Source organism: Genypterus blacodes, unplaced genomic scaffold (assembly GCF_046128005.1).
Source record: "Genypterus blacodes isolate CSIRO-AG114 ecotype Tasmania unplaced genomic scaffold, CSIRO-AGI_Gbla_v1 ptg000059l_1, whole genome shotgun sequence".
In the NCBI taxonomy this organism is placed as follows: domain Eukaryota; kingdom Metazoa; phylum Chordata; class Actinopteri; order Ophidiiformes; family Ophidiidae; genus Genypterus; species Genypterus blacodes.
Genome location: NW_027466871.1, coordinates 965,505 through 983,302, shown reverse-complemented (window position 1 = coordinate 983,302; position 17,798 = coordinate 965,505). Strand labels below are relative to the sequence as shown.

The window sequence follows — 17,798 nt, the reverse complement described above, 5'->3', positions numbered from 1 at the left end:
TGATTTATTCAGCCTACAGGATGCGAAATGTGAGCCTGACAGGGAGGGAACAGAACCTTCATTTGCTCATTTAACTGGGGCATTGCCATGGTGACCTCAATCCAAATGCTGATTAGCCATTGTAACACACAAGTGGCTCAATTTGGACACACACACACACACACACACACACACACACACACACACACACACACACACACACACACACACACACACACACACACACACACACACACACACACACACACACACACACACACACACACACACACACACACACACACACACACACACACACACACACACACACACACACACACACACACACACACACTCTGCCAGGAACCCAGATATCACTTACTAATGCACTCTGTTCTGTAGCCCCTCCCTCCCTTCTCTCTCTCCCTCTCCGGCCTCTCCTCCATCCTGTTATATACTGTATGAAATCAAACGTAGCATCTTATCTTTTTCCTTTGTGCGACTCTTCTCTACCCTGAATCTTTCTCTAGCCTCTTCTTCCTTCTTTCTTTTGGTCCTTCTGTTTCCTACATCGCGTGCCTCTCTGGCCTCTCCTGCGTTGCTGATGTATCACCCTGCCTGTGCTAAGGGGATGCAAGATCAGCACTTAGCAGCCCTGCCCGATCACAGCTCCAATAACAAGCTCTTGGTGTGTTTGTGTGCTGAGTCACTCCTCACAACTTGCTACTAATCAGAGACACACACAGACACACACGTTTGTTATAGTAAAGTCTACTGTAATAGGCCGAACACCATAAAAAAGACTCTACTCTACTTTATGTGCTTGGCATTGGGATTGCATATTGTATTGTAACATATTGTAACATTGTACACAATGAGACAAAAACTCACACACACACAGCTTAATGTACAACTTGAATAATAGTGATGTATGTTGTGTGTTGGCAGAGCTCCGAGTCTCAGTTTACTGCATGTGTCGGCTTTGTGCAGTCTTTGTGCTGTCTGCTCGCTGAGTCTCCTCTGGGGGAACGCAGTGAAACTGAGGAGCCAGTTTGCTGTACAAACAGCAGGCCACAGCAGCCTGAGCAGACTGGAGCTGCGTCACAGAGGCTGCAGTGCTGCTCTATCCTCCCCACGGGGAGCCTCTATTTCAGTTACTACCGTGAAGGACACCCCCTATACCTTTCCTCATCGTCTGACCCCAGTGATCTAATGATTTCTAAGCCTTTTGTTCCTTATCTTTTTAAAACAATGTGCCAGAGTGTTGACATCTCGCACTCTGAATTCCCTCTCCTGGAATTGGGGCCAAGATAGCTTAAAATAAGATCAAACCTAAGAACAGATCAGGGCAGTGATGACGGTAGGAAAGGAACAGAGATAAGAAAGAAAGCAGAGCTGAGAGAGAGAATTTGCTCCAAATAACCATCGAGGTTATTCCTCATTACTATATAGTGTTTACAAGTGACATAGTGAACATTAGACTTCACCAAACATGGGCACAGATGAGGATGTTGTCGCTCCTATTTTACAAATCAACATGTGACCCTCCCAACCTGTCTCTTCTGCATGGACCTAACCTCATCTCAGTGGGCTCTCCATCTTTCTCCCCTCCTTACCCTTCCTTTTTGTTAATTCTCAAAAGCTTCATGTAAACTGCCACAGCTTATGCCAACCAGCAACTGACAACAACAACAGTTCTATCTGAGGCCGTGTTTGTGTTCCTGCAGTGCTCTGCCATGATGCTGTGTCATGTTGGGGGAAGGGAGGAGCCGCGCTGCTCGCCCTCACAGCTCACAATACAGCTGGAGAAGATGATTCGTGGGATTTGTCTGGGGATGGGACAGCACTTGGGAGGTGGTGGGAGGGGGGCGAAGATGGTGGGGCGGAGGTGGGGGGGCCGGGGGGGCAAAGCTGGGGTATTGAGGGGAATGCGGGCAGGATGGAGGGCAGTGACAGACAGGCTTAGAAACTCATATGGAGCCTTAGATTTTTCCTGAGGTTTACTGGGATTCAGCAGAGAGGAGTGGGAGAAGGTGGTCTGGGTGTTTACAGCTCTGGGGGGAGGCTGAGGCTGCTAATAGCTTAGAGCTGGAAGGGGGGGGCAACATGCGGCTTATCTACTTTAGAAGGCTAACATGCTGCCGCATCACAGCTCACAGACTGCACGTCAACAAACACATGCAGCCCTACCTGTCTAAAACATACAAGCCACGTTTGTGCCACGCTTTCCATCTCTACATCCTTTCTCCTCCTGCCCCTATGCAACAATCCTAATGCATCTGAACACTACCAACTGTACTTGTCCTCTTACATCACACTCATCCTCGCCATTATGCCTATCCCCATTATCTCTCCCTCTCTCTCTCTCTCTCCCTCTCTGATATCCATCATCTTTATTACCTCATTCTCCCTTCCCCAACCCCAGAGTGTCCTACCTGGTCCAGGGAGCCCCGTCTCCTCTGGATGGCTCTCGGCGGGGACAGATCTGTGTGTGCTCTCCCCCGGCATCGCTCCTCTTGCTGGCTCTCTTTGGCTCTGACGCAACAATAAACCATACAGCCGGAACAGACAAGGTGAACGGAGAGAGAGAGACAGGAAGAGAGAGAGAGAGATGGGGAGGAGGGAGGTGAATGCTCAGCGACCCAACACTCAGATCCTTCCCTGCAGCACGTGTCTCTTCCCGCTGTGTGTGTGTGTGTGTTTGTGTTTGAGACAGAACGAGAGCGAGGGGGAGAGAGAGAGAGAGAGAGCGAGAGCAGAGAGAGAGAGCAGAGAGAGAGAGCAGAGAGAGAGGGAGGGAGAGAGAGTATGTATGAGCTGGTGCAGCACAGTGGTGATGCTGCGGTCGTGTATTTTAAGGGTTTCAAAGTGCGTGTGTGTGTGAGTGTGAGAGAGAGAGGGAGAGCGAGTGTAGAATCTGAGAGTGAGCTGCAGTATTCTGTTGATGTCTCATTCCTGCTTCCCTCCACCCTTCCTTCTCCCCCCCTCCCCCTCCCCCTCATCTCTCCCTCCTCTACTCCCTCCCTCCCTTCCTCCCTCCCAGCAAAGCCATGACTGGATCCTTGAGAGATGATGTCAGCAGATTTCCACTTGCTCTCTCACTGCTGCCCTGAACCTTAAAGGACCGGATCAGTACTGCAGAAAAATCAAGCGAAGGGGTTTCAAGGAAAACGGAAGACAGGGGAGAAACAGCAAGTGAAAGCATGATAGATAGAAAAAGGGCAGGAGCAGGATGGTGCAGTCTACAAAACATACTGCTAATGATCCCCCGCATGGCTCCTGTTCTGATTGCATCCCTCAGGAATCAACAGAGAAAGACTGGAGGGCAGCTAGAGGATCTGTTCCTATTCTCCATCTCATGTTTCTCCCCGGGCACCCTCGCTCGTTTCTGCCTTTCTAGATATAAAATGAGGGGAATAGGCAGAAGCAGAAAGGGGGCGGTAGCACTGACCCAAATGATCAGCAATGGTAGTTTCTATGGTAACCCAAAATTTCCCATGATACAGTGCCAACTCAGCAGAAGTCATCGCCGCTTTACTGCTTCATTGTCTGATGGCTGCTGTGCAACCCAGTTGGCCTCGACAAGAATAGCTGCTGAGAATCTCGCAGTCTTAACAGAAGTGTTCAGAATGTGAACTGGTAATTTCCTCCCAGCTGTGGGGCTCAGTGCTCAGCAGCACCTGGGTGTCAGGATAAAAACCAAGATTTATATATTTCACTTAATATTTATTTCATTTGGAATATAGTTGTCGCCCCAGGAAAGAATAAAGCTTCATTCTTTTGTTTCTTATGGGGTGGAGAAACTTCATAGTCTTTTCCATTTGCCTTCCCTCAACACACTGACTGCATCTGAAGCTTGTTAGACACTTCCAATGTGCCGGAAGTGCTGACTAGGCTGTTTGTCATCAATCAATCAATCAATCAATCAATCAATCAATCAACCCCTGGCTATCAGGATGAATGGAGGTAGCCACTGTGCCTCAGAGGTACGTCAGCGTTCCATTCTTACTTTCTGTTTCTGTTTGACTTTGCATTTAGCTTCCCCTCGTTTCACTTTAGTTTTTCTCATCTGCTCTGACTTATATTTTTCTGTTTTCTTCTAATGTGCTGCTCCTCCTGTGCGATTAGTTTCAGGTTAGACAAGATAAGATACTTTATTGTCCCGAAGGAAATGTGTCTTGCACATACACAGTATCTGCTGTTAAGAAAATACAAAAACACAAGTGCATCGATACTTTACATGCACAGACTGACACTCACCAGCAAACTGCACCTGTGGCCATGTACATCATGTGTGCAGTAAGAGAAAATATACATAAACATGTGTCCAGTTAGATAAAGAGCAGAGCTATGGGGGCCAGCTCTCCATTTAAGACTTTGATGGACAGGGGGACAAAGGTTGGTAAAGTGCTGAGCAAAGAACTTTACCTTGGCCGTGTACCAGCTCCTTTCATTTCCTGTGGCGTCCTCCATGCAGGAGCCGGTCAGGTTCAGTCTGGTCGTCAGGGAGATGAGATTCACCTGGACTTATCAAATCTGCCTCCTTGTCTGAACCAAGTTTACTTCTTCCTTTAGGGCAACGCTGACCCTCCTCTCCTTGAGCCAAACTTAGTGCGATGTGAGTGCCACATTAATTGCTACATGATGCAAACACTTGCAAATGGATGACACACTCATTGGTGTCATCAGTGTGTCAGAGGTGTTTCAATAATGTGGCTGTTAAATGTGAAGTGACGTGTCATTATCACACCCATGACCGCACACGCACACACACTCAATAATGACCACACAACACCACACCCTAAACCCCTGGGTGTGCATTCATATATAGAGTTCATCTGATGCAAGAGAAAAGAAAAAGTTTGACCAATATGGTGATAAACCCATTTATTCAAACACAAGATGAGACAAACAATCAAAGACAATTCATTATTCTTTATTTCTTTTCTAATATATTGACAGGATATAAAGGACATACGTGCACGTCTTTACTCGTACACACACCCTTAGTACTTCTGGCAAGGTCACAGGCACAACAACTTTGTACACAATCACATCATTTCCCCTGACAGACTTTTCTGTTTCTCTCCCTCTCTGGGTCCAAAACCCTTGCTCATCATCTCCATGGAAACAGGGAAAGCCCCCACGTGTTGTCAAGGGAACCAGAGCAAAAATATGATTTTTTTTTTCTCTCTGAAGGGTCTGACACAACTGAACAATATTGCAGAAAAGAGTGTCAACTTGGGTGCGTATGCGTGTGTTTGTATGTGTGTGTCCTTTGAGCGGGACAGCTCTGAATTAGCTGATCCTGCAGTTATCTTTCACGCCTGGCCGGCTCACTTGGCCATGTCCTCAGCCACAGCTTTCCCCACTTTATCTTTCAGGTACGCTTGTTTCTGCCAGTCTGTCTTCAGCTCCAGCCACTCGCAGTCCGGCACCTGAGAGAGGACAAAGGTATGAGCTTACACACATTACCACCCATCACACACCTTCTCATAATCAATGCCTCGATAGTGCTTGGTGAATGAAAGAGAAGCTGTGGAGCTGTTTTACATTTAGAAACATAATAAAAAGACTGTGGTAGGAGTCGTAGCTCATTTCAAACAGCCTGCAGCAGTGCAAACTTGAAAGGCGAGGATGCTGCTATTGTTAAGGGGATTGTCCTAGATGAGAGAGCGAGCCTGGATTGGCCTAGATGAGACAGAGCTGCCGCTGGTAACTCAGAGCTCTATTTATACCAGAGACTGCAGATGGACCCACCTGACCCTCTGCTCTCAAGTAATCAGTCTTTTGTTTGTTCGGCCTCAAGATGCAAAAAAGTGTTTCTTGCAATGTTTACCATTTCTTGTTACTTCAATTTTCACTTTGCCCCTTCAGTCTTCATCCCCCCTCCCCCATCACATAGCTTCTCCATACCTCCACTATGATGAAGCCAGCCAGCTGAAGATGCCTCTTCATCATGTCGAACCGTCCCAGAAGGTGTTTTTTATTTGACCCAAAGTTGTGAAAATCCCAACCCACGACGGCAAGTCTGGAAAAAAGGAGGAGATGAATGGAGATGGATGGGTTAAAAGTGCAAACGCACTGCAGCACTTTCACAAGGTGAGTAATGTTGAAGCAAATCCAGGCTGACTGACTTATGTGCAAGGAAACAATGTTATTGTGTTTCTGTGACTCACCTGTGAGCCCCAGCAGGTAGATCCTGGTTTCCTTCACTGCCCAGGAGATGAGGGGCTTTGAGATTCAAAAGGTCAGTGGGCTTGTTGTCACAATCCACTACCAGCTCACCATCTGTAACCATGTTCATACAAATAAGATCTGAGACTGAACGATACAACACCTGAGTCCTCTGCATGTTTTTGTAACTGAACAGCTGCTGTCAGAGTAGACATGCTATCATATCTAATCAAGTCATATTTTCTCCCCTTACCAATCGTCCACCCATACAGAGTGTCTACGCCCGTGCGCAGGGCCTCTGTCCTCCCATCCACCAAACCCTCTAACGCCTTCCTCAGGCCGTTCCGTAGAGGCGTGAGGTGGGAGCTGAAGGGTGGGACAGAGAGGGCGATCAGGGAGGGTGACGGTGCCGCGGCCTCCAGAGAACCTGGATGCTCCAAGTGAAGCGAGGCGGCCATGTTGAGGACCTTCACCCTGTAGTTCTCTGCTCGAGCTGGATTGTTATCTGCACACAGAAAAGGTAAAACTCTAGCTGAGCATCGCTGCCACTTACTGGGCCTTAGCAGTATTTCTGCAATAAACAACAACAAAAGGAAAGAGCAGAAGTACCCATGATTTTGTCAGTGTGTTCCTGTTGTATGAGGGGGAGGATGTAATGGGGCCTGGCCTGCTGTAACACACACAGAGACCAGACCACATCTGTGCGCAGGAAAGGCTCCAGGCCCGAGAGAGACTCCTCCAGCGCAGAGTGAACCTGCACACAAACAGAACCCAATTCAACAAGGTGTTCCACTCCTGGACATGGCATTGGAGGAACTTTGGCCCGTTCACAGACGTGTCTTTGTGGTCAGTACCAGTACCTTGCTAAAGAACTCTTCTCCATTGCTGGGCTGGAAGCCAAGTCTGGCCAAAGACATGAGCAGACTGCAGAGCTGAGGTGTGCTGTACGCCTCGCTGTTGGCTGTGTAGTGCTACAGAGGTAGAAGAGAAAGGGGACTTCAACCATAACGTTCGGTTCAAACCCTGTGCAGACGCCCTGAGTGACAGCAGCTGCCGGAGTGTAGCACTGACCTCAGCAAAGGCATCAAACAGACGGATGTCGAGACATTTGAGGAGGCCCAGAGATTTAGCACAACGGGTGACATCAGCAGAGGAGAGATCAGACACTCTGGGTAACAACTCTGAGGCCAGCCGCTGTACGACCTGAGAATGGTGGAAGTTCAGTTTCCCTAGAGAGGAGCAGACACAAACCTGTTAACATCGCCCTGCACTGACATATAAACATTAAAAGACAGTTATTATGCCCACCTTGATTAGTCTAGTGCTTTTCTGTCTGATCTGGATTTATTTTCTTACAGTTTGAATAAAGAACCAAAGCTTTAAAGGAGTGAGTGTCTCCCTGTGCTCTGTTACCGTAGGAGAAGGCCATGTCCAGTATGAGCTCAGTGCTCAGCTCTGACGAGGGCTTCTGCAGGAGGTGGTAGGACAGAGCTCGGAGCAGCGGGGCAGAGCGCCGCCTCTGAGTGGCCAGGGACACACACACTTTGCGGATTTCTTTGGCGGTAAAGCTTTCTGACAACTCCAGCGCCTGCAAAACAAAGAGGAGTGGTGCTGTTGCTCGATCACACTTTAGAGATCTTCAGTCTGGCTTAGTTTGCATTGTGATAACTGTTTAAGTTCTACCTTGTCTTCTAGTCTGTCCAACAAGGCAGGCGACAGACGTTGTCCTCGTGATAACAAGGCGCTGACCGTTTTAGCATCGGCGATTTCAGTCCAGCGCAACTCCAGGTGTTTCAGCGCGGCTTTCACGATGGCCACATCCTGCTGCTTCTCCCTGTTCCCCCCCCAGTCAGCCAGGTAGGCCAGCTGCTTGTAGGTCATCCTGCGGACTCGCCACAGGACCTCTGTCTGCACAGACGCCAGCAGGGGAGCTCCGTCAGGAACGCCCATGAGCCAGAGAGCGCACAGGACCGAAACCAATGTGCTGTTCCAAAGCGAAGGCATCTGGAAGGAAAACAACATAGGGCCATCAAAGAGAGGAAGAGTGGAGTCTTCTTGCATTTCTATTGGACTTTCTCTTGATCTGACTTCCTCACCTGGTTCAATATGGTGTCCATCATATCCTGCAGTCTGGGGTCATTCATCTGAACATGCTGTGACATAGGGCTGCCCTTCTTCTTCTTCTGCACCAACAGATTCCACTTCACCAAAGCCATGCCAGCATTATTGCCGTTCCCTCCGTGCTCATCCCAGGCCCGCAGGACGGCTTCTGGAGCGGCCGCCTTCTCCAGCAGCTCCGTCAGCTTGGTGCGTGGTGGCATGGATGGAAAGTTCGACCTGGCAATCGCCCTGCCGTCACACATGAGCCTCCACGTGACCCCCGGCCAGGCCTGAGCCCTGTGCACCTCTGCCGGCACGGCCACAGCCCCGACGGGCAGGCGGGCGGCTGCGGCCGAGGCTCTGCAGAGGAGACGGGCACATCTGCACACCAGGCTGGTCATCGGGTCGAACGGGACAGACCTGAGGAAACGCGTCTCACAGATCAGGAGGCAGAGGCAACATCCTACAGCAAACCTATGAAGCAGAGACAACTAAGCACTTAGGCAAAACACTAACACATTTAGGGGATCAGTCCTGTTCTGTGGGATCAGGTCCTGTAAGCAGGTATTTACAAAACGACCTCACTCGAATGTTACAGTGGAACACATGTGCATCATAAATACAATGTTTATTATTATATTTATCGCTGTTATGCCTCTGTGCCGGCCCCATACAGCTCGTGTCGTGATGCCATTTAATCCTGACCTTGTCGCACACAGGAAGAGCCGCTGTGAGTACTAGCGACTCGCCGGCTTCGCTTCATTCCGCTGCGCTTGAAGCTGCAGCCGATGAAGAGCAACAACAGCCTGATGAAGAGCAACTACGGCCGGACCGACGGCATCAACGCGTCTGTCATTAATTCATCACTTACCTTTAATTGCAAGGCAACTTTGACCAAAGCCGTTCACATGGAGCTGGCTGTCATCGAGAGTCGCGGGACAATGACGTGAGTCTGACTATCCGAAAACGCCTTCTCCGGATATCGGAAGTGACGTATATGACGGTAGATCGTTTATTTGTTATCTATTATTATATATTTGTGTTTTTAATTACAAAATAACAACTTGTATATCCTCTGGTGTTCATATTAATGGAAAAATTCTAAATAAGCAACAAACGTACAAACGCCAATTTTCTATTTCTATTGTCCACATCATAATTATGTTGTTGCATTGTTACTGAGAGACAGAGATTTCTTAAAAGAAATTAATAAGATTGAATAAAAAAAATTAATTTAGCATTAAGTTCAACGTCTGAGGGGGAGTAATTGTAGCTGCTGAACACTGTAAAACGACGGAAAAGTAAAATCAAAGTAAATAATAAATATATAAATAATAAAAAACTGATATATTTGTGAAAAAGTCAAGTGAAAAAGATTTTTTAGTCAAAGTCTCTATAATGTTAGAGACACTGCTGTTATGGATAGACTTTTGATTCAATACAACTGACTGAAGATACTATATTGTAAAAGCAAAACACCACCACTGTAGTATGACTTTTAAGTTTCATGTTTCTGTGCATCGACAGGCACTGTTACCTCTGTACACAGAGTACACAAGTAACCATTAGCAACAACTGAAATGAAATATGATAAACAAAGATTAGAAATAATTGAATATGTGGCAATCAGAGCTGATAAATTTGAGTTGACATTACTGTGATTACAGAGCAACTGTCCCTCCACAGTACGTGCACCGTGTTGACTTTCTTAAACACACCTTATCTGGCCTGGTCCCTGTTTACCCAACATGCAACAGGTTCTGGACTGGAGCAGGAGGGGACAGGGTGACCTTAGCTCCATTTACACCCATTCACCCCTTTATACAGGATAGAATCCTGCCTGGATCCTGCATCTCCTGTTACCCCCAAACAGCTCTGGCTGGGACTCAAACCCAGTCCAGCTGTGGCCTCTGCAGGGGCTCTAACCACTGTACCATGTGTCATTGCCTACCCAACCCTTCAATCTGGCCAACCCTGCCATCGGCGCTGTTTGTCATTTTCTGCTTGGATACAAAGCAGTGGTGCAAAATTCAATGATGAACAGCTAGCGACACCAGTGTGTGGTGTCTGTGGGTAGAGAAACCTACAAGCATCGACTGTCAGGCAGTGGATAAGGAGAGCAAAGGTCCCGGGTCTCATGTCCTGGATTTCCTGCCTGTACCAGAGGACGGCAGGTGTATCCAGTGTGACATTGGTTTGTTTTAACCTTCAATGGTCCCCTGCTCTTTACTTCAATCAGTTTATCAGGCACAGAAACGTGCAGAGGCAGATAAGAGACACAGTCACCTACGCATTGGTTCTGATAGGAGTGTGTATGTGTGTGTGTGACCTGGGTAGGGGTGACATTGTTGCTACCTGAGGTACCTTTAACGCAGGGCACAGTGTTAAGATGTGTGTGTGTGTATCCATGAGTGTGTGCGCGCATGTGCAGATAATAAGGAGAGCATGGGGGTATAAAGGGCTTTTCCAGAGAGAATTTCCTGTTTCTGGTCATCGCGTGTGTTTGGAATCGGACCTGAGTGGCAGCCAAGATTTCCGTGAAGAAGAAGGAACGAGTGGTCTGGACCTCCATTGATTTAGGAGCACCAGCAACCATGAGTAAAAAGGTAGGAGACCTTCAGCAGATGACCAAAAACTGTATTGTTATGGAAAGAAAGAAGATTAAACACTATAAAAGTTTGGTTGACTGTAATGGCAAGTTGCACTAAAGCTGAGAACTGAAACTCTAAATATTTTCTTGGCCATTGCCGCCGGCCTTTAGGACACTTACGACATGTTTGACATGGATGGAGAGATGGACGGTAAGAAGAAGAAAAAGATGAAGAAGAAGGAGAAACTAGAGGGCATGAAGAAAGAAATGGACATTGTAAGTAGAGACAACAGAAGCAAAGGTGGTTGTGGTGAGTGTGAAGGTGAGATCAGAAGGTATTGCTTCCTACATTCTGCTGATCTGTGCGTGTATATAAACATCATCACTAAAGCACTCTGAGCCAGTCCAGGAGGAGGCAGATGGCCATGATCAAGCTACTTTTAAGGAAGTCACCTCGATTCCTCTTGACCTGCCCTTGAAATTCTCTCTGAATCATGTGCTTTGTCGCCCCCTGTAGGATGACCACGAGATTACAATTGATGAGCTGGAAATGAGGTACAACACCAGTGTTACAAAGGTAGGTCCTTTCTTTCTCTCTTTCTTTCTTTCTTTCTTTCTTTCCACCCCTCACTTATCCGTCCGTTGTGTTTCCTTTTTCCCTCAGGGTTTGACGACCACCTTTGCCACTCAGGTCTTGGAGAGAGATGGCCCAAATGAACTGAAGCCCCCTAAAGGAACACCAGAATATGTCAAGTTTGCCAGGCAGCTGGCTGGTGGGCTTCAGTGTCTGATGTGGGTGGCGGCTGTCATCTGCTTCATCGCCTTTGGGATTGAAATTGGGAGAGGAAACCTCACCGGCTTTGACAATGTTAGTTATACCTAAAATCGTAGAGTTACCGCATTTCTGATTTATAACTCAGATAAAAGAGCGTGGACTGTTTCTAGCTGAAAGGAAAACAAAGAAAAGTTCAAAGCAAAGCAATGAGAGTCATCACCAGCTGCTGGTTCTTTCATGTCTGCCTCCTCTCTCTCTCTAGCTGTATTTGGCCCTCACCCTGATTGCTGTTGTCGTGGTAACTGGTTGCTTCGGTTACTATCAAGAGTTCAAGAGTACTAACATCATTGCCAGCTTCAAGAATCTGGTGCCGCAGGTGAGCTACAAGACGAGAACTCATGCATGGAGCAGAACAGAGAACAATATGAGTGGATAATGAACTGAATCGATGATCACCTCTCTCATTCTGGCTCTGCCTTTTTCCTTTCATCTCTGCTAACTTCACACTCAACCCCACAACATTAGCAAGCCGTGGTGATCCGTGATGGACAGAAGAACCAAATCAACGCTAACCAGTTGGTGGTGGGTGATTTGGTGGAGATCAAGGGAGGAGACAGAGTCCCTGCTGACATTCGCATCATCACTGCTCAAAGTTGCAAGGTAAAACACACACAAATGCACATCACATTTACAATTCAGGTCAAAATATTTAACCAACAGCAATTCTGATCAGTCTTAACATTTATGCAGGTCCGTATTTGATAAATCTTATAGATGGTTGTATGTTGGCTTGACATGTATCTGCTATCGTCTGCTAATGTAACTTGTGTCTCAGGTGGACAACTCGTCTCTGACAGGAGAGTCTGAGCCACAGAGCAGGACCCCCGAATGTACTCACGAGAACCCACTGGAGACCAAAAACGTTGCTTTCTTCTCCACTACCTGTCTGGAAGGTACAGTGCAGTATACAATTGGCTGGGGGTGAGCTGCCTTGCTCAGAGGCACCAAGTAATCGGGCATACAAGTGACACTGCCACTGCTCTCCTCTCCCCTGCAGGTGTAGCGACGGGTATGATCATCAGCACCGGTGACCGCACCATCATCGGCCGTATTGCCACCTTGGCGAGCGGTGTAGGAAACGAGAAGACACCCATTGCCATAGAAATTGAACATTTTGTGGACATCATTGCGGGCTTAGCTATCTTTTTTGGTTTTACCTTCTTTGTGGTTGCCATGTTTATTGGATATGCCTTCCTGGAAGCCATGATCTTCTTCATGGCTATTGTGGTGGCTTATGTGCCAGAGGGGCTGCTTGCTACAGTCACAGTGAGTTACTGCATCAAATTTTGTCTATATTATTCATCCTGGACTGTAATATCAAACCCTGTGCACTGGGCAGCTGTCTGTTAAATGAATGAGGATGAAATGATTCTTTAGATTCATTTCATCCTCATTGCTACTCATCCTCTGTATTAACCTGCCTCTTTCCAAACCCCACTCGTCTCTGCTCAAGGTGTGTCTGTCACTGACTGCTAAGCGGCTGGCCAGGAAGAACTGTGTTGTGAAGAACCTGGAGGCTGTAGAAACACTGGGTTAGTATATCAAACACACTCCGGAGAGCGTCTGATCTCCAGTCTATTCAAACTCTGACTAAAGCAAGCAAGTATAGACCTATATATTACCTTTATCACCATCCAAAATAAGGAGACTTGCTCTCCACAATACTACAGTTTAGACCAAAGCCCTTCGGCCTCAATCATGCTATTCCAGTGTGTGCGTACAGTGTGTCCATATGTGTAACGTTCACTCTATGTGTGTTAAGGCTCAACTTCAGTGATCTGCTCAGACAAGACAGGCACCCTGACCCAGAACAGGATGACTGTCGCTCACCTGTGGTTTGACAATCACGTTCACGCTGCTGATACCACTGAAGATCAGTCAGGTAAACAGACGGACAGATGGACGGATGGACGGACGGATGGATGGATGGATGGACGGATGCATGCATGCTTGTTGTTTACTTTCCTTTCCTTTCAGCAGCAGAATAGTAGTTGTTTTATCTGAGTGAGTGGTGCTCTGTGACGACTCTGATGTCCTTGTGTTGTGATCAGGTCAGAGTTTTGATCAGTCATCAGAAACGTGGCGTTCACTTGCAAGAGTGGCTGCCCTCTGTAACAGAGCTACTTTCAGACCTGATCAGGAAGGAATTCCTATTCCAAAGGTACAAATACACTGCTTCATAGATTGGTATCCATTACTGATTTGTTGTATGAATCAGAGGATTTGATGTTGAGGTATATAACTGGAATATGAACTGATGTAAACATATCCTCTATAAATCTAATTACAAAAAACACAATGTATTGAGTTGTATTTAATTCACATTTTCTGGCAAAGGAGGCCACTGTTTCAGTTATCACCATGTTTAAATTTCCTAAACAGTTCATTCTAACAAAGCCTGTCTCACCCTTATCATCCGGCCCAGAGGACGGTGGTGGGCGATGCTTCAGAGACAGCTCTGCTGAAGTTCACAGAGCTCACTCTGGGCAACGTCGTGGACTATCGCAACCGCTTCAAGAAGGTGGTGGAAGTGCCCTTTAACTCCACCAACAAGTTCCAGGTGAGAAGAGGTGGAAGTGAAGTTCATGCATGTTTCGGCAAAAAATCATATTAACTAGAAGGGTGAAGAGATGATTTTCCCTTTGTGCTTAGCTTTGAAACAGAATGTCTACTGTAACTTTATTATAATCTCCCCTCAATCATCTCTCTCCAGCTGTCTATCCATGAACTGGAGGACCCCCTGGATCTACGGTACCTCCTGGTGATGAAAGGAGCCCCTGAGCGAATCTTAGAGCGCTGCTCCACCATTTTGATCAAAGGCCAGGAACTTCCTCTGGACGAGCAGTGGAAAGAAGCCTTCCAGACAGCTTACATGGATCTAGGAGGACTGGGGGAGAGAGTATTGGGTTAGAGAGCACTAGTGACCTTAAACATGCATCCCATCAAGTTGAACTACATCGTACTGTAAGTAAATGTGTATTGAGTCATTTTCTTTTCTCCTCTGCTCAGGTTTCTGTCATATTTATCTCAATGAGAAGGAGTTTCCTCGCGGTTATCGCTTTGACGGTGATGACATGAATTTCCCCACGGCGGAATTGTGCTTTGCCGGCCTCATCTCCATGATTGACCCACCGAGAGCCACCGTGCCCGACGCAGTGATGAAATGTCGTACAGCCGGTATCAGGGTGTGTTCACATGGCAACAATTAGGCTGCTTTGAATCCAGCTGTTTGTTCCAGCGTCATACAGGGGCTTAACTTTTCCATCCTTATTTCTCTCTCTCTCATAACTTCAACATCAGGTTGTCATGGTGACGGGAGATCATCCAATCACGGCAAGGGCCATAGCAGCCAATGTCGGTATCATCACAGAAGGCAGTGAGACAGTGGAAGACATTGCCTTAAGGAAGCGTATACCTGTGGAACAAGTCAACAGGAGGTGTTCACTACTTTTCATCGCCCACATGTCAAGCCGCTGGGATTGACCTCATTAAGAGCATCTTCATGCGTGTGTTCTGTGTGTCTGCAGGGATGCTCGGGCTTGTGTGATAAGCGGTGGTCAGCTGAAGGATATGAGCAGTGAGGAGCTGGACGAAGCGCTGCGGAGCCATCCAGAGATGGTGTTTGCACGAACATCCCCGCAGCAGAAACTCATTATAGTGGAAAGCTGTCAACGATTGGTGTGTAGACAGACCTTCACACACACACATCACACTTAATGAGTTATGTCCTCCTAAACCCTCGCTGAGTCTTTGGGTTTATTTTTAATATGCATTATCCCTACCCAGAATGCATCATTAGACCACATTGCCAGGCTTCTTAGCAGCATTCTCTCCCTCAGGGCTCCATCGTCGCTGTGACAGGTGACGGTGTGAACGACTCTCCAGCTCTCAAGAAGGCCGATATTGGCGTCGCCATGGGAATCGCTGGCTCAGACGCTGCCAAGAACGCGGCAGACATGATTCTTTTGGATGACAACTTTGCCTCCATTGTCACTGGAGTGGAGCAGGGTGAGTCTATCTGCGTGGGGTTTTCTCTTTGCATAGCTTCAGGTGTCGATTTATTCCTAAATTTGTTCAAAAACTTATATTCCCCGGCCTCAAAAATGAGTTGCACACTTACTGAACATTGTCTGTGTGTGTAGGCCGTCTTATCTTTGACAACCTGAAGAAGTCCATTGCATACACGCTAACCAAGAACATTCCGGAGCTGACGCCTTATCTGATCTACATAACTGTCAGCGTTCCTCTTCCTCTCGGCTGCATCACCATTCTCTTCATCGAGCTGGCCACTGATATTGTGAGCGATGATGTCATTACAGTAGCAATTAAACATGAAAAGGATCATGGCCATTATGTCAAATAGCATCACTATCTTTTGTGACTAATTATTCTTCTCTCTGCTGTAAACACTCAACAATGATCTGTGGTTTATCTACCCTAGTACCCCTCTGTGTCTCTGGCCTATGAGAAAGCAGAGAGTGACATCATGCACCTGAAGCCCAGGAATCCTCGACGTGATCGGCTCGTGAATGAAGCGTTGGCTGTGTACTCCTACTTCCAGATAGGTGAGGCTGTGTGTGTGTGTGTGTGTGTACCCACAATTGTATTTTACATGGACATAAAATAGAAAATTGTGTTCTGATCCTGGCTTTATAAACAGTTTCCCAATTCTTTTATTTCACAATAAAACCTAAAAGACAATATTTGTTGTACCCAAATTTAAGGTACATTTTACTTATTTACCATCAGATTTTGAAAAGGAAGCAGTGAGACAACATTAGTAACCTATACTATAAATCATATCTTAAATTAGGTATCATAAATTACACATCTGGTTTCATGAGTGCTGGAAAAGTCCCTGTTACATCTCTTATCGTTCCACTGCTCTATATTAAGCTCTGTATTATTTTGGTTTCTAGGAGCCATCCAGTCTTTTGCAGGCTTTACTGATTACTTTACAGCCATGGCTCAGGAGGGCTGGTTCCCACTCTTGTGTGTGGGGCTGCGCTCTCAGTGGGAGAATGTCCATCTCCAGGACGTACAGGACAGCTACGGACAGGAATGGGTTAGTATAGATGAACAGATGACTGTTTTGCTTGTGTGTGCTTGTTTTCCATACAAACACAACATTTCAGGCTACATAAGCGAGTAAATCTTTCCATATGTCCTTCAGACCTTCAGTCAGAGGTTGTACCAGGAGTATACTTGCTACACTGTGTTCTTCGTCAGCATAGAGATCTGTCAGATCTCAGATGTGCTGATCAGGAAAACCCGACGTCTCTCTGTGTTCCAGCAAGGCTTCTTCAGGTCAGTACAGATCATTCGTTTTTGGATCAACACCTTCACATTATGAACATTTGGAAACACATGCATCTTTCAAGCATTTCTTCATTTTTAAAGCGTTTATATGAGTCAGTTTCATTTGGCAACTTGTGTGTTGTGTGCAGGAATCGTGTCCTGGTATCTGCTATAGTGTTCCAGCTGTGTCTTGGTAATCTGCTCTGTTACTGCCCTGGAATGCCCAACATGTTCAACTTCATGCCGATCAGGTAAAAGCCAACAAGGTTTTGTTCTCAACACAGCACCATTAGACTGAAGTAGGGAAAAAAAGTATTTTTGTAGCATTGAATAATTTTTAAGCATCATAAATGACTTTTACATGGAAATGAGTGTTTGTTATGGTCCATACTGTCTCCAGGGCATCTCAGCTCTATAATAACGTCTCATTTGGATAAAATCCTATGAATATTGAATCAGTCACATTTATGCATCTCTCTCAGGGTCCAGTGGTGGTTTGTGCCTGTCCCTTATGGTATCCTCATCTTTGTCTATGATGAGATCAGGAAGTTAGGGGTCAGAAGATATCCAGGAAGTAAGCAAACATTGTTTATTCCATTGATCATCATCACGATCATCTCTATTTCCATGACGTGTCATTCATCTGTCTCATTCTCTCTCAGGTTGGTGGGATCAGGAATTGTACTACTGAGAGAAGACACGTCTTTCTTTCATCCATCCATTCATGCTCAATGCCCATTCATGCTCAATACATATTCATCCCTGTCACTTTGATGTATTTATGGTTGAACCTGTCTTTTCATTTTGACACTCTATGAA

The 17,798-nt window shown here is 46.6% G+C and overlaps 2 protein-coding genes across 3 annotated transcripts; one reads left to right on the top strand and one right to left on the bottom strand.

Moving 5' to 3' along the window:
• Nucleotides 1-4,844: 4,844 nt before the first annotated feature.
• On the bottom strand, nt 4,845-9,207 carry tbrg4 (transforming growth factor beta regulator 4). Of its 2 annotated transcripts, none has more exons than XM_076153908.1 (11): nt 9,128-9,207; nt 8,253-8,730; nt 7,840-8,160; nt 7,570-7,744; nt 7,228-7,385; nt 7,017-7,127; nt 6,766-6,910; nt 6,410-6,661; nt 6,159-6,270; nt 5,896-6,010; nt 4,845-5,417 (listed from the first exon to the last, which is right to left on the bottom strand). In XM_076153908.1, exons 2-11 carry the CDS (start codon nt 8,655-8,657, stop codon nt 5,316-5,318), a joined length of 1,896 nt encoding a protein of 631 aa, XP_076010023.1. In that variant the 5' UTR covers nt 8,658-8,730; nt 9,128-9,207; the 3' UTR covers nt 4,845-5,315. The 2 variants fall into 2 exon arrangements, with proteins under 2 accessions (XP_076010023.1, XP_076010024.1); XM_076153909.1 differs by having other exon boundaries at nt 8,253-8,676.
• A 1,164-nt stretch (nt 9,208-10,371) lies between these two features.
• On the top strand, nt 10,372-17,776 carry LOC143003195 (potassium-transporting ATPase alpha chain 1). Its single transcript, XM_076153712.1, has 24 exons — nt 10,372-10,862; nt 11,018-11,122; nt 11,364-11,423; nt 11,511-11,714; nt 11,884-11,997; nt 12,147-12,281; nt 12,457-12,574; nt 12,679-12,947; nt 13,135-13,213; nt 13,444-13,563; nt 13,733-13,842; nt 14,107-14,241; nt 14,395-14,587; nt 14,691-14,866; nt 14,982-15,118; nt 15,209-15,359; nt 15,521-15,689; nt 15,824-15,978; nt 16,123-16,246; nt 16,601-16,746; nt 16,855-16,988; nt 17,129-17,230; nt 17,462-17,553; nt 17,642-17,776. The coding sequence occupies exons 1-24, from the start codon at nt 10,851-10,853 to the stop codon at nt 17,668-17,670; spliced, it is 3,069 nt and encodes a 1,022-aa protein (XP_076009827.1). The 5' UTR covers nt 10,372-10,850; the 3' UTR covers nt 17,671-17,776.
• Nucleotides 17,777-17,798: the final 22 nt, after the last annotated feature.

Coding starts and splice junctions, on each gene's coding strand:
- LOC143003195 (XM_076153712.1), top strand. Junction 13,214..13,443: donor GGAGGCTGTAGAAACACTGG/GTTAGTATATCA, acceptor ATGTGTGTTAAG/GCTCAACTTCAGTGATCTGC. Junction 16,989..17,128: donor TTCCAGCAAGGCTTCTTCAG/GTCAGTACAGAT, acceptor TGTTGTGTGCAG/GAATCGTGTCCTGGTATCTG.
- tbrg4 (XM_076153908.1), bottom strand. CDS start 8,657: ATGACCAGCCTGGTGTGCAGATGTGCCCGTCTCCTCTGCAGAGCCTCG. Junction 8,161..8,252: donor TGGACACCATATTGAACCAG/GTGAGGAAGTCA, acceptor TTTTCCTTCCAG/ATGCCTTCGCTTTGGAACAG. Junction 6,662..6,765: donor ACACACTGACAAAATCATGG/GTACTTCTGCTC, acceptor TTCTGTGTGCAG/ATAACAATCCAGCTCGAGCA.